This window comes from Drosophila virilis, chromosome 5, assembly GCF_030788295.1.
Source record: "Drosophila virilis strain 15010-1051.87 chromosome 5, Dvir_AGI_RSII-ME, whole genome shotgun sequence".
Taxonomy (NCBI): Eukaryota; Metazoa; Arthropoda; class Insecta; order Diptera; family Drosophilidae; genus Drosophila; species Drosophila virilis.
In genome coordinates, this window is record NC_091547.1 from 25320001 (window position 1) to 25334597 (window position 14597).

Genomic DNA, 14597 nt, shown 5'->3' on the forward strand with positions numbered 1-14597 from the left:
TTTCTTCAAAAGAACTCGAACAGACTTGCTATAAAATGAAAGATAACTTATATATATATACTACTCTAGAAGCTTAACATCAAGTCTTGTGACTCTATCGATCGATTACTTGGAAACAGAGCATACTTGTATCGATTATCGATTATTGGAAAAAAAATCTCCATCGGCGCATAGACTAAGAGGACCTATATTCCAAGTCTCTTAGTTCTTATAGGTTCTGAAATTCTTTCGTTGAAATATATGTACGGGCGGGAAGACAGACGGACTCGGGTAAATCGACTAGGCTATTGATACTAATCAAGAGCATATATATTTTATGAGGTCAGTGATAAATTATTATACGGTTAGGTACATTATAAAAATTATACAACGATACATGATAAAGTCTGTTGAACGCAATGTTAATACTTATTTTGTATGTACTTGCGCCGACAGATTGCTCACGCTTTCACTTCGTCTTCTTCAATTAACGCGCACACACTCTAGTATTACAGCTTGTCTGGATGTCGCCTCAGATACTTCTTCGTTGAGTTTCCTCCGTCGCTCTATAACGAAAGTTTTGTCCGCGTCGTTTACAGAACTTCGTTGTTGTCCTTTGTAAAAATCTGTTTTCTCTGATTTATCATTTAAGTGATCCTCTGTCATCCTTAATTACTACGCTCGGCAATAACGAAACTGAATCATGTTTGTCTGTGCGCTGGTTACGTCTCGTTGAATTCCTCAATGTTGCACAAATCATAGCGGAGTTTGGCAACTTTAAAATTTTATTTTTCATAAGTGCTCACTTGATCAACACTTGATAGTCATTGCCCAATTTAGCTTAATTCGCCGGCTTATTCCGGTTGAGCCCCCAGAATTATGGGGATCAAACTTTAGTAGTAGAAAATATATGATGAAGGCCGAGTACTGCTCCTTCAAATGAGAATGATGTGAATGAAGACTAAGAAATCTACGATAAGCCTGGCCATATGACTCTCCTAGCAGCTTTGTTCTCCACTTTAAAGACAGTCGATTTGAAAACTCTCCGGATGGTAGGCGGGAGAAGTTATGGGCAAAGTGTTGCTCGCATTCTTCGTCGCTATCAGGAGTAAGGCAGCCAGCAGCCAACAACGAGTACTGCGCAGTCTCTCAAGCCCACCGATCACAACCCAGCCAAGACGAGTTTTTGCAGAAGAGATAGTCCTGCCAAAAAGCACAAGTTTCCCAACAGATAAAAGCTCATAGAAAAGGCTCGCTCCAATTGAAAGATCCACTCGCTGTGGTGTGTTGAACGCTGGATCAGCCAACCTTATGTTAAGGAATTTTCTAGTCTGATGTATCGATAATGAAGCTAAACTGACTATCGGTAAGGTGGCTGAATAATCTGAGTATTGTGACTTCATGTGAATCCTTATCCCTCCATGACAATTGTGGATGACCTGGTTTTCCTTAACTGAAGTCCCTGTGCAAAAAGGGATGTGACCATGTGCAATTGCGAGCCTGAGGGTAGTAAGGGCCTACAGGGAACCAAGGAACCAGATCTATTCGTAACCAGTACCACTGCAGTGACCAATAGCACCACACCAGACTGAAGACCTTGGCCAGCAAGGTAGTGGAGTAAGAGTGTACCATATTGGCGGTGCTCAAATCAGAAGAAGTGTGTCATGGTGTCGACGTTTAGCTTCTGGTGAAGTAGCTAAATTCAGCAGGGTATGATGCTTTCCTCCACAAGTGCGACAATGACTACAACTGCAAGACATGAATGTTGGCTTATGCTGATTTGGTGTGGCTGCTGCAGAATCCAACAGAAAGTATCTTATTGAGTGCTGTTTTGTGTGGCCTTCAGTTTATGGAAGCATAGCCTTGGATGAATATTTTCTTTCTCTGTTTTTTTTTTTCGAATAAGTAGCACACTATTGAAACTATTTATCTGTTGCTTAAGTTCTTTTGGGCGGTTGGTTGTTGATACTTTGAAGGTTTTAACTTTTGACTGGAAGATCGTGGAATTTGTTCCAGTCCAGTCCTTCGATGCCATGGCATCTCAGTATAAGGGAAGCTTTTGTTTGACGGCACATGGCAGTAGGTCATCGAGTAATAAACAGAAACAGACCTGAAAACACACTCCGATGGATAAGGTTAATCCGCAAACGTAAAATCAAATTCATAAAATAAAGCTCATTTACCATAAGAAGCGACAACAAATCAGCTAGAAAACAACAACAGTGCGTATGAAACCCCATTTTTTTTCTTTGTCCGTTTTGATCGCTAAAATTCTGAAGCAAGATTTTGAGAGACTTAAGAAAATCAGTGAAAAGAAAAGGGACAGATAATGCCATTATGTTTGTTGCGGGCTTCTATGACATTCCCACAAGGCAGAAACAAGATAAAAACAAGGACAGCATAATTTGGGTACTAAATTGTGTTCCAGAACCGAGTACCACCGCAAGTAGGTAGAAAATTTGAATACCAGCAGTCCATGGCATTCAAAAGGGTTTCGCATGACAGTGAATAAAAATTTGTAAATAAGGTTAGTGGTATTTGGTTGCAGAACTTGAGAATAGTTTAAACACCCTATTTTTAATAAGGGTGCCATGCTGGTCGAAAAGTGACAAATCATAAGCAAGCTTGCAAGCTTGCAAGCGTGTGACTTTGCTTAGAATGAGTTAGAAGGGTGCAGAAGGTAAGATCAGGCTGTAGCCTCAAACAAAAAAGGGATAGCACGGATAGAATTTGTGGTGTGCCTTTTTCATTGTCCGTCGCTTGTTTTGATTATGGTTATTGTTGGTTCTTATGGAAAAGGTTCGGAAGTTGTCTTTGAATTTTTAAGCAACGGCAGAAGTAGTTGCAGACAGCCGGGTGTTGTATTTGCAACCTCGTTACAGCTCATGAAGTACTTCGAAGAAGAGCTTTTGATCCAAATGCCCTCTTTGTATATTTATTACTCAGCGGCAGTAGGCTTACTAGTACTGGTGTTGCCATATATGTTGATGATACCAGTATGTATGTAACTTTCACTTAAGACTTTGAACTGCTGGTCATTGGATCAGTATACTTAGAAGATGCCAATGTGAATGTACGTCTCAGTGAGGAGAACCGCAAGGCGGTGCTGCTAGGCTTCGGGTTGGCTGGCATCGATGGCATTGATGACTTTGAATACCTGATTTCTTGATGCCTCCCGTCCGAAGATTCAAAGGAGTATATTCCTTGTCAGATAATATCTACACTTCGGCTGCTGGTAGGTTTGTGCCTGACTGCAGTTGGAGTGATTGCTCTCAATTGAGCGCTCTGTGTTGGTCGATTGGTTTTACACAAGTTGGGTGTACTCGACGGTGTTCAGGCAATCATTGTCAATTCATGAAAACCAGCTTTGCTGGATCAGGTGAGGATAATGGATCCGATGGATTGGTACTCTGGAATTCGACCATGACATAACTCCTGAATCATGGCAGACGACTAAGTCGACCTTTTAAGATTTTACTGAGGTTTTGAAAGAAAGTTGTGTGAGATCGCCAACGATTTAAAATCCTCGCAAAACCAAGCTTTGCCTAATGCTCATAGTGCTTTGCCCGTTTCTAAGAAGCACAGGGCAAAAAGTTAATAGCTAATAGTTAAGATATCTTGAAAAACAAGATGTTTTTCATACAACTTAATTTTCGATCGATAGTTCCTATGGCAGCTAGACGATGTAGTGGACTGATGTAGATATGATTTTGTGATTATATGGAGAGCATACTAAAACTAATAAATGCCACGTTTCCTTAGGATATTTTGATAAACAAAAACGTGGAAAGAACTTTATTTTCGACCGATCGATCCTATGGTATCTATATGACATAGTGGTCCGATCCAGCTGTTCCCGACATGTGTACTGCGTGCAACACAATGAGAGACTAGTTTGAATATAACCAGACAGACGGACAACGACTATTATATTTCATGGGGTCGGATATGTCGCCTTCTTCACGACAAAATTGTAATACCCTTTGAAGGGTATAATAAAACAGATTTTTTAGAGGATAAGAATAATCAACAAGCGCCTGAAAGCAGAAAAGATACAGTACTGATTAAAAGGAAATTAGAATACAATTTATTCTTAGATTACACCTTGTGCACGAAAGCAGTTCGCACAAAAATTAGGTATATAATATATGTGAAAGGTATTTTGATCGATATTTAAGTTTATTTTGATCAGCTTCAAATTATTTTCAAACTCCCTGATTACTATTTCTGTTCGACTTTATGACCATTATCATACCTTTTATTAAAGAATGAATAAAGTTTCAACTATTTTTCGTGTTTGAGGGAAAACTGGCAGATAGTTGTTGCACTAGTTTGGACAGGAAAATTTATATTTTGTTCTTCAGCCGATCGACTTCCAAGGCATTTTCTAATATTAATATTACTTACTTGAACCTTTTTACAATTTAAAATGAAAGGAAAAGAAATATAGAAACTTTGAAGAGAAACTTAGTTGCCATTAGAAAAGAGGGCTAGCTTCCGAGGTATACTGATAAACTATTTATTAAACAATCATACTTCTGAATGAGGTTCAGAGCTTGTGGCTTGTGTGCATGTGTGTGTATCTGTATTTGTATATATAAAAGGGAGTTCGACTGTTTGTTGCACCAGTGCTGAGGCACAAACAAGAAGTTTTTTCATAGTCGTGTTACTGTTATTGTTTACGCTATTGTTGCGTTTACTTTTTACTAATAAATCATTTAAATATTTATATGCGTATAGCATGTTAGATCGAGATGTTGGGTGGTATGAAGCAGTCGCTACTAATGAACATGGTGAGGCAAGACAACGAGTACGACTTGAAATCGCTGAGTACCCACGATTTACAAAACGACCTGATGAAACGTTTATAATGGCTCGGAAAAATGGTCGCATTGAAGCTAGAATAACTGGAATTCCAATTCCAGAAGTTCGCTGGTATAAAGATTGGAAACTTTTAGCTGATTCTTCCCGTATAAAGGTATAAATAAACATACACAAGATAGTTAAATTAAATTAAAAAATCATTCTCTAAAGCGAACATTACTTAAAATATTTTGATTTAGATGCACTCCTATGACCCCGATGTATATATACTATCAATACATGACTCAATAATTAAAGACGGTGGCCTATACTCAGTTAGCGCAAGAAATGTAGCTGGCTCTATAAGTACATCTGTGACTGTGCATATAGAAGAAAATGAAGACCAGTATATTTATAAGACCTATGGAAGGCATCCATATGTTCGATCAAAGCAATTACGATATGAAGACAAATATGATATTGGCGATGAGCTCGGCCGTGGAACTCAAGGAATAACTTATCATGCCGTTGAACGCGCGACAGGAAATAATTATGCAGCGAAAATAATGCATGGAAGGCCAGAACTCCGACCATTCATGTTGAATGAACTCGATATGATGAACATGTTTAATCATAAAAATTTGATACGTCCTTATGATGCGTATGAAAATGATAGATGTGTAACACTAATAACCGAACTAGCTGCTGGAGGGGAACTTGTTAAGGATAATTTACTTAAGCGGAATTATTATACAGAGCGAGTTATTGCTAATTACATACGCCAAGCATTATGGGGCCTGGAACATATGCATGATTTGGGAGTTGCTCACATGGGCTTGACGGTAAATATGCTTTTAATCTTAAAATAATTATAAAGTATGATTTATACTCTTGTTTTTATTTTTATTTCAGATTAAAGATTTGTTAATTTCAGTTGTTGGCAGTGATTATATAAAAGTTTCAGATTTTGGTTTATCCCGAAAAATAAATAAACACAATTTATCAACATTGGATTACGGAATGCCGGAATTTGTTTCCCCGGAAGTCGTTAATAAAGAAGGCGTTAGCTTCTCACACGATATGTGGTCAGTTGGTTTAATCACTTACATACTGCTTAGTGGCAGAAATCCGTTTCAAGGAGTTGACGATAGAGAAACATTAACAAATATTCGCGAAGGTCGCTGGGATTTCAAAGATAATATATGGACACACATTTCAGAAGATGGTCGCGACTTTATAAGCCGGCTACTTGTTTACAGTCCCGAAGAACGTATGGATGTTAAAACAGCATTAAAGCATCCTTGGTTCTTCATGCTGGATGGTCCAGACTCCCTTGACGATTTCGAAATTGGAACTGATCGGTTGAAAAATTACTATGGTCACTTTAGAGACTGGTATGCAAATGCTTCTTGTAAAAATTACTTCCGAAGACGTCGATTAAGTGGCTGCTTCCAACATCCTTCTAAAATGGTATACCCTTCTGGTCATTCATATACACCTGAACATACCCCAGAGCCGTTACCGGAACCAAGAAACAGAAACAAACGTGATGAACCTGTTTCTAAATTTTTGCATCCCGATTATGAGTTAGGCCTTATACAATCTGAAAGCCAGTGAGTACCATTATAAATAAAAATATAAGATTAATAACCCACGATAATTTTTATTTTTTCTTATTTTAGCTATCAATATGGTCCCGATACTTATTTATTACAATTAAGAGATGTCAGTTTCCCTGTAAGATTGCGGGAATACATGAAGGTAGCCCATAGACGATCACCATCATTTGCATTAAACGATTCAGTTGATTGGTCGGTAAGTAAACGAATCCATAGTACGATTAGATATAACTTAAAAATATGCACATATGCACGTTCGTTTAATATGAACGCGTCGATCACAAGGCTAGAGGCATCAAATTTGAAACATAAATGGCAATATTTGTATCAAGCGTGTCTATATACTGAAGAGCTACAGATCACAGACCATTAAGGGATCATTGTTGCAGTTGTATTGTCAAGAATAATCATTCAGGAGTTGAAAGATTTGACATACCAAGGCTTAAGAGGCACTACAAGCTCAATGTAAATCAAGTCATTACGAATGACGATGTGCAAAAACACAGACCTTGCGATTAACACCATTCAAATGTTTATTAAAACAAGGTCTATAAGATTATAGCAAGAATTGAGATCTATATGCTAATGGAATTCCCGATATATCTAGACAATATTAGAAAGCTCAAAGTTGCACCGAGGAAAAAGATCTTAAAAAACATTTCATGATAGTAGGCGTTTTCGGTCAAGTTCTAGTCGATATAATTAATCTTCTACCAAATTTAAAAATGGTAACGAACATATAGTCATATATAGCACAAAAAACCCCAAAAATCGTGGCAAAAGCGACGAATCCTTTTTTTTTTTAAAGTACAGTCCACTAAAGATGTTCATTACAGAACATGGGTACAGAATACAAAAATTCCATTATTATTCATATAAGAAAAAATATATAAAGATAGTCAATAATACATCTACAGCACACTCTACAAGAAACGGTTTAACGACGTGAGAAACCCTTAAATTAAATTATACCTTCATACATCGCGGTTGAGAAGAATAATTGAGCTTCAATATTTTGCTTATTTCTACAATACAACCCGATCCATTGTCCATATTGTCCATGTGAATTATTCCTCAGCAAAATCCAAACTTAAATAAGCATTTTAATAGCATAGATAAAATATAACCACATTATAACATATAAGATTAGGCAATGAAATCTAGATTTATTTTAGAATACGCTTACAAGAAATCTAGAAATATGATAAAATTTAATAAGAAAAAACAGAAAGAAAATTATGTTGGGAAAGTATCATTATTTTAATTAGAATAAGGAACGCTATGTATGAGAAGTTCTTAGCTGGAGAAGTACGCTCTTCCTCTCACAGCATGTTAACGTCTACCATAATTATGCTAAGTTAGAATTATAAGCTCTGTCTGAATTGAATAAAACATTCAATAAACCGACTTCTAAAGACACCCACTTTTAACTTACACACTGTTTACGACAAGACAATATAGCTATATTCCTAGGTTGTAGTGTCTATTTGTCTGTTTTCTGTCGATTCTAAGCAAACAAGTCTCTCAGTTTGAAACCTATCGTCATTCTCGTTTGTAAAGTTACGTTTTTAATATAAAATATGTCGGAACAAGTCGGATAATACCAATATAGCCCAACACCCGCCATTGCTCCTTATAAAATGAACCCAATCCTACAACATCGGATTACTATTCCCGTCAAAGCATTTACAAGTTGTACTAAGATCCACATATGTGGGACAAGTCTTATCAACACGAAACTACCATATCATATAAATCTACGGAAAGAATCGATCGAAGATGAGCTGTGACGTGCGGTCACAATTGGCATAAAAAAAGTAAGACTTAACGTGGTTCTAGCAAGTAAAAAACTCAACATGGAATAAGCAGATTAAATATTAAGTTAAATCGACTCTAGTTTGGGGAATATTAACACGAGGAGCGGAGGAATAATTAGGGTCAGTAATAAGTACACTTGCCGTCTCGTGCCAACTAGCCCTACATTTCCTCCTATTCTTGCTCCGCCTATCGGTAAATAATAAATATCTTGAAAATTGGACCCGTGTAAAATAAGATTGCTGGTACTGATCATTGATCTTAAACGTAATATTAAAAGGCTAATGTTTACAAGGGTTAACGAATTAAAAAAATTATTTAAAATAATTTCACATTTTTCAGCTTCCAGTAATTCGTGAAAGACGACGATTTACTGATATAATGGATGAAGAAATTGATGACGAGCGAACAAGAAGTCGAATAAGCATGTACTCTGCAAATGATTCATATTCTATTAGACGCCTGCGAACCGAACTTGGACCTCGTTTGAATGAATATACAGAGGCAGATGCAATGATAGAATGTCAGCGTGATGGCTACCCACCCTTTTTTAGGGAAAAGCCACAAACCATTGCTATTATGGAAAACAAGCCAGCGCATATACACTGCTTTGCAGTTGGCGATCCTAAACCTTGCGTACAATGGTTTAAAAATGATATGGTTGTAAATGAAAGTAAAAGGATAAAAATAACTTTTGATGAGGATGGTCGATCAATATTGCGATTTGAACCAGCAGTTCATTACGACGTTGGAATCTATAAAGCAGTTGCTAGAAATAAAGTTGGTCAAACTGTGGCAAGATGTCGTATAGTGATTGCAACACTTCCCGATGCCCCTGACTCACCGGAAGTATCAGCAACAAGTGCAACAGAAATACTACTTAGATGGAAACAACCGCGAGATGATGGGCACTCTCCGGTCTTATGTTATAGTCTTCAATACAAAATGCTTAGTTCGGATACGTGGACAACTGTAGCTGATAACATTGATCATGAATTTTACCTTTTGCATGAGCTTGTGCCTAACACAAGTTATCAAATTCGATTGGCGTCGAAAAATCGCATTGGTTGGAGTGAAATGGGAATACCCGTTAATGCATCTACTTCGGGAACGGAATCTCCAAAAGTCCACATTACCAAAGCAATGAAGCATTTACAAATGTTGACAGAAAAGGGTCAAGAAGTGGTGCTTGAGGAGGAACGTGTACATATGGATTATCATTGCGAGCGAGACCCTCCTAACTGGGTAACTGATTCCTCCGTAAGTGATAAATACAGTTTTATTTCCGAAATCGCACGTGGAGAATTTAGCACCATTGTTAAGGGAATTCAAAAATCTACTGATACGGTCGTTGTTGCAAAAATTTTCGAAGTAACTGATGATAATGAAGATGCTATAGTTTCGGAATTTGAAAATTTTAAAACTTTAAGGCATGAACGTATTCCAGCGTTGTTTGGAGCTTATAAACCTATGAACGTACCAATCGCAATATTTGTGATGGAAAAACTTCAGGGAGCAGACGTGCTTACTTACTTCTGTAGTAGACATGAATACTCTGAACAAATGGTTGCATGCGTCATTACTCAACTTTTGGATGCGTTGCAATATCTTCATTGGCGTGGATATTGTCACCTTAATATACAGCCGGATAATGTTGTTATGGCATCGGTTCGATCTATTCAAGTCAAGCTTGTCGACTTTGGCGCAGCCAAAAAAGTAAATAAATTAGGAGTTAAAATAACACCAACTGGTATGTTGGACTTCCAACCTCCAGAGATGATTAATGAAGAACCGGTGTTTCCTCAAAGTGACATTTGGTCACTGGGCGTGCTTGCTTACTTACTTCTATCTGGTTGTAGTCCATTCCGCGGCGCTGACGAGTATGAAACTACACAAAACATTTCCTTTGTGCGATATCGTTTCGAAAATCTTTTCAAGGAAGTTACTCCGGAAGCAACTCGGTTTATTATGCTGTTATTTAAACGACAACCCACGTAAGCTTAAAATTATTATTTATAAAAAAAATCATTTGATAAATTTTTTTTATTAATAGAAAAAGGCCATACACAGATGACTGTCTGGAGCATAGATGGCTTATGTCTTCAGATTATATGGTTCGAAAACGTGAGCGTGCGCTATTCTTAGGGTGCCGATTAAAGGTAGTTTATTTTAAAGTTACTGTTTCAAACTTTATATTTATTCTAACTCAATCTCTCCGGCAGAACTTTTCTGATGAATATCATGAACAAAAGAGCAAAACAGCAACCTCATCCAAGTCTCTATATTCAGTTGAAGGTGGACCGACCCCAGCACAACTTCTCCGATCAAATAGCATTGAAGAAGAATTGCTTACAACCTTTTAGATAAATGGAGCAAAAAAGAAGATTTTTATTTTGCCCATATGATTATAGGACATTCATATATTTGAGCATATGGAATAAGAAGGTTACCTAAAATGGGATCTAAATTATTTTTGTTGTCATCAATCAATTAAATTTAAATCTTATTATGTATATGCCTTAGAAAAATAAATATACTATGTCCATTAAATATGTATGTAATTGTGCCATCTCCGACCCTTTTATTGTTTTAAAATGCCTAACGCATTTCTGTTGAATATTTTTTATTCAAGCCTGTTGTTGGCGCAGATCCGCCCATTGCTTAATGAAATTAAATTAAAACTTGAAATCTTGTGTAAGTTCATTTTTTGGTGGAACGAGAGTGCAGTAAAACTTAATTACTTGATCTGGGAGCGAATTCGCCTCGCTTAGCCGGCATAGCTTAATTTAGGCTTAAGAAGTTCGATGTCAGATATTGAATTAAATGAAACCAACCAGCACGAAGCGCATCAAATCACCGACTTTCAACCCACAATTTTTTAAATAATTATATAAAATCATACAATTTAAATTGGAAGACAATTTATGATAAATAAATAAACTCATGTGGTAAAGTGCAACGAGTTGCGACTCGCGAATTACGTAAAATTAAAAATTCAAATAAAATCGCGTCGGGCGAGATCAATATAATTATGTGTCCTGCAGCCATCGGGAGATGCTTAGGAAAGCAGATACTAAGACGGAACAACAGCTATAAATTGAAAGCCAAACTCGGTTGCGCAAATGAAGCCAACGCAATTCAATTCTTGGCAGATATGTAAAGTAGTTGAGTATAATTAAATTTGCATGCACATACTAACCGCTTTGGATATCAAAAAAACATATAATATATTAATTGTGAGATTTTAGGATATTGAGCGAATGCTAATTGGTGTCAAAAATTAATCGTCATTACAATTTAATTTCACCTAGTCGTTGTCTTTTCCCCTTCTTGGCTCTGGCTCCCAATTGTTGTTGAACGCATTTTCGTGTGTTACGGTAAAGAGACGCTCACTCCTACCTACGCCCACTCTTTATTAAAGATTTTTTTAATACGTTTGGCAAATTCCATTTTTATTTGTAATTAATAATTATTAAATCGAATTTAGAGTCAATATGGCAATAGTATTGACGATTAAGAAAAAACCGCAAAATGTTATGTCTATTATAAAGTTTTGACCCACTTTTGTAGATCGGCAAAAGCCCGTTTAAAGTCCGTTATTAGTCTTGAAGTCCTGCAACGCCTGCAGGCATGCCCGTTGCTGCTCCATGGACATGGTGTCTTCCGCACCTAGCACCTTCCAAGTTTAGAGAGAAATACTCAAGAGTTAGAATTTGATTCGCCTATACGAAACTCTTGTTCATAAAGATCATGCGATCCCGATCATAGAGAAATTCAAACATTTGTTCTCATGTGTCTCTGGTGAAGCTCTAGGGACTTTAGGAGCGTTTCAAGTCACCGAGGACAACTATTTAAAAGCATTAGACAGCCAAAAGAGTGTATATGACATTGAATGTCTTATATTTAATAAAAATATGTTGACTCTCTTTAGCCAGCCAAAAATAACGCAGACTTCTGCGGCATCATTGAGATTTATGATTGGTCCTGTTTCCACCATATAGGGCTCACTCCTGTCAATTTGAACGCGATTCTCATTTACCACGTTATGCACTTGACCTTGTATTTGTTAACGACTACCTTATTTCAAATGTGTCTAGGTCCGGTCCTTTATCTCTTCCTAAGTATGTCTAACGTCCTACTATAGAGATTGCAATGCTCAACTGTAATCCTTTCATTTCTTGCTCATCAGCCAATAAGCCCCAATGTTGCTTCCGCAAAGGAAATTATTCTTTGCTGAGTCAGCTTATTTATGCAACCGATTGGTCTTTCTTATATGACTCGGTTGATATAAATATAGCCATTAATTTTTTTTCTAACACCCTAAGCTCCCTCTTAGATGTTGTATTCCCAAGTCAATTCCTTCGACCACTTTTTCAAACCACCCTGGTTTACTTCCAAATTGTCACGGCTAAAAAATTTAAAATGTAAATATTTTAAAAAGTTTAATAAGTCTGGTTCGTGTACAGACTTGGCTAAATATTCCATAGCCAGGTCGAACTTCTTTCTTCTGAATTATTAATGCTATAAGAATTATCTAACTCGTTGTAAAAGGCAATTAATCAAAATCCGAAACAGTTTTAAAATTTTTTAAGCTTAAAACGTAAATCTTTAAGTTTACCATCTTCTTTTTCTCTAGGCATGGATAATGCGAACAATGACTCTGATTCTGCTAACCTCTTTGCTAATTTTTTCCAATCAACTTACTCTTCAGAGTGCAACTTCAATTCGGCGGCGAAGAGCGAAAGCTCCGCGGCAATGATCCGAAAGCTCGCGGCGAGATTGAGGGGCCGACGTGAACGCATGGCTCGCTAGCGAGCGTGCTGGGACTTTTTGGAAAACGATCAGAGTGAGTAGACGTGTCGATAAAATGAGCGCGAGTGATAACAGTGAGGTGTCCAGCAGAGCGATAGGGCTACAAGGCAGTGCGGCAGGGCGTTAGTTTAGAAGACCCAGGAGGGTATAAGTTAATAAAACGAGTAATAAAGTGGATACACTCAATGTGATGAAGAGAAATGCTGATCTTTGTACTCTCGGGCGGTCATGTTTTGTACTAAACTTCGGAAATAACCGAGGTTCACCCTAACCAGAGGGGCTATTGTGGTTGGTGCGAGGCCGAGGCCCGATGGTGTGATGGTGCAAGGCTAAAGCCCGGCAGTGCAGGAGGTGCGAGGCTGTAGCCCGTTAGTGTGGTTGGTGCGAGGGCAAGGCCCGCTAGTGTAGTTGGTGCGAAGCCAAGGCCCGATAGTGTAGATGGTGCGATGCTACGGCCTGCTAGAATCGGTAGTACGGGGCTGGGACCCGGTAGAGTAGGTGTTGTGAACATAGAGAGAGGTATGGTTTGGTCGGTACGTTCACAATCACTGCACAATCTACATAAAATGTGAGCAGAATCGAGCACACAGAGTGAACATCGGGAAAATAACGATCGAAAATGTACAGTGCGCGCGCGCCAGACGGGACAGCGAGACCACGCTTTGTCGTATGCACAGACGCGCGCCGCAGCCGACATCGGCGTCGAAGGGCCGTTAAGGCGTCGCGACAGTGGCTGTACAGTGGGACGAATTCAACTCGCATGCGGTGAAAAGTTGAATTCATCAGTACAGCCAACGCAAACAATGAGAACGAGAGTGTTTAAAACTGAAGAAAACGGAGTGCACTACAAAATAACGAAAAGTAAGACACATTAAAGGAACGAGAAGTTAAAGTTGAGTGAACTGATTACGTTTATTTTTTTTTTTTGGTGGCGTGACCGAATAAAAAAAAATAATAATAATAAAATATATACTAAAAGAAATAAATGAAATCCATAAAGAAGCAGAATTCTTGAAATAATAACAATTGTCAATAATTGGTGGAGTTTTTTTAAACAATAATAAACAAAAGGAATAATAATAATAATTATTGACAATAATCAGTGAATTATTTTGTTTTATTTTTTTGGTGGACCAACACAAAACAAGTAAGAGGATCTAGCCGGGAGCTCCCGCCTCGGGGATTCCCTAGACCCTCTTCTTCCAACATCAAATGCATTTATATATTCTATCTTAGAAGCTATATGTCAAGTTTGGTGACTCTTGCTCATATTATTTACCAAAATTCCCTAAAAAACAGGATGTCGATATCGATTTTTATCGATTGCTTGGAAACGGAGTAAGTTATCGATTATCGGAAACAAACTCGATCTGCGCGGGAACTAGGAGCATCTACATCTAAAATTTCAAGTGTCTAGCTCTTATAGGTTCTGGGATCCTTGCATTTATAAATACGGACAGACGGACAGACAGACAGACAGACATGGCTAGATCGACTCGGCTATTGATGCTGATCAAGAATATATATACTTTATGCGGTCAGAGATGCTTCCTTCTGCCTGTTACATAC

General features: G+C 37.8%; 1 protein-coding gene across 5 annotated transcripts in view; it reads left to right on the top strand.

Annotated features, from left to right (window-relative positions):
* Nucleotides 1-10892, top strand: part of Obsc (Obscurin) — a 204517-nt gene extending 193625 nt beyond the window's left edge. For 3 of the 5 annotated variants that reach the window (XM_032437394.2, XM_070210261.1, XM_070210262.1), the window contains 7 exons: nt 4720-4957; nt 5043-5624; nt 5695-6395; nt 6465-6597; nt 8559-10210; nt 10270-10375; nt 10439-10892. In XM_032437394.2, coding sequence (XP_032293285.2) covers nt 4720-4957; nt 5043-5624; nt 5695-6395; nt 6465-6597; nt 8559-10210; nt 10270-10375; nt 10439-10579 — 3553 coding nt within the window. In that variant the 3' untranslated portion in view covers nt 10580-10892. The remainder of the gene's footprint in view (nt 1-4719; nt 4958-5042; nt 5625-5694; nt 6396-6464; nt 6598-8558; nt 10211-10269; nt 10376-10438) is intronic. The other 2 variants (XM_032437395.2, XM_070210263.1) reach the window with 1 other exon arrangement.
* Nucleotides 10893-14597: the final 3705 nt, after the last annotated feature.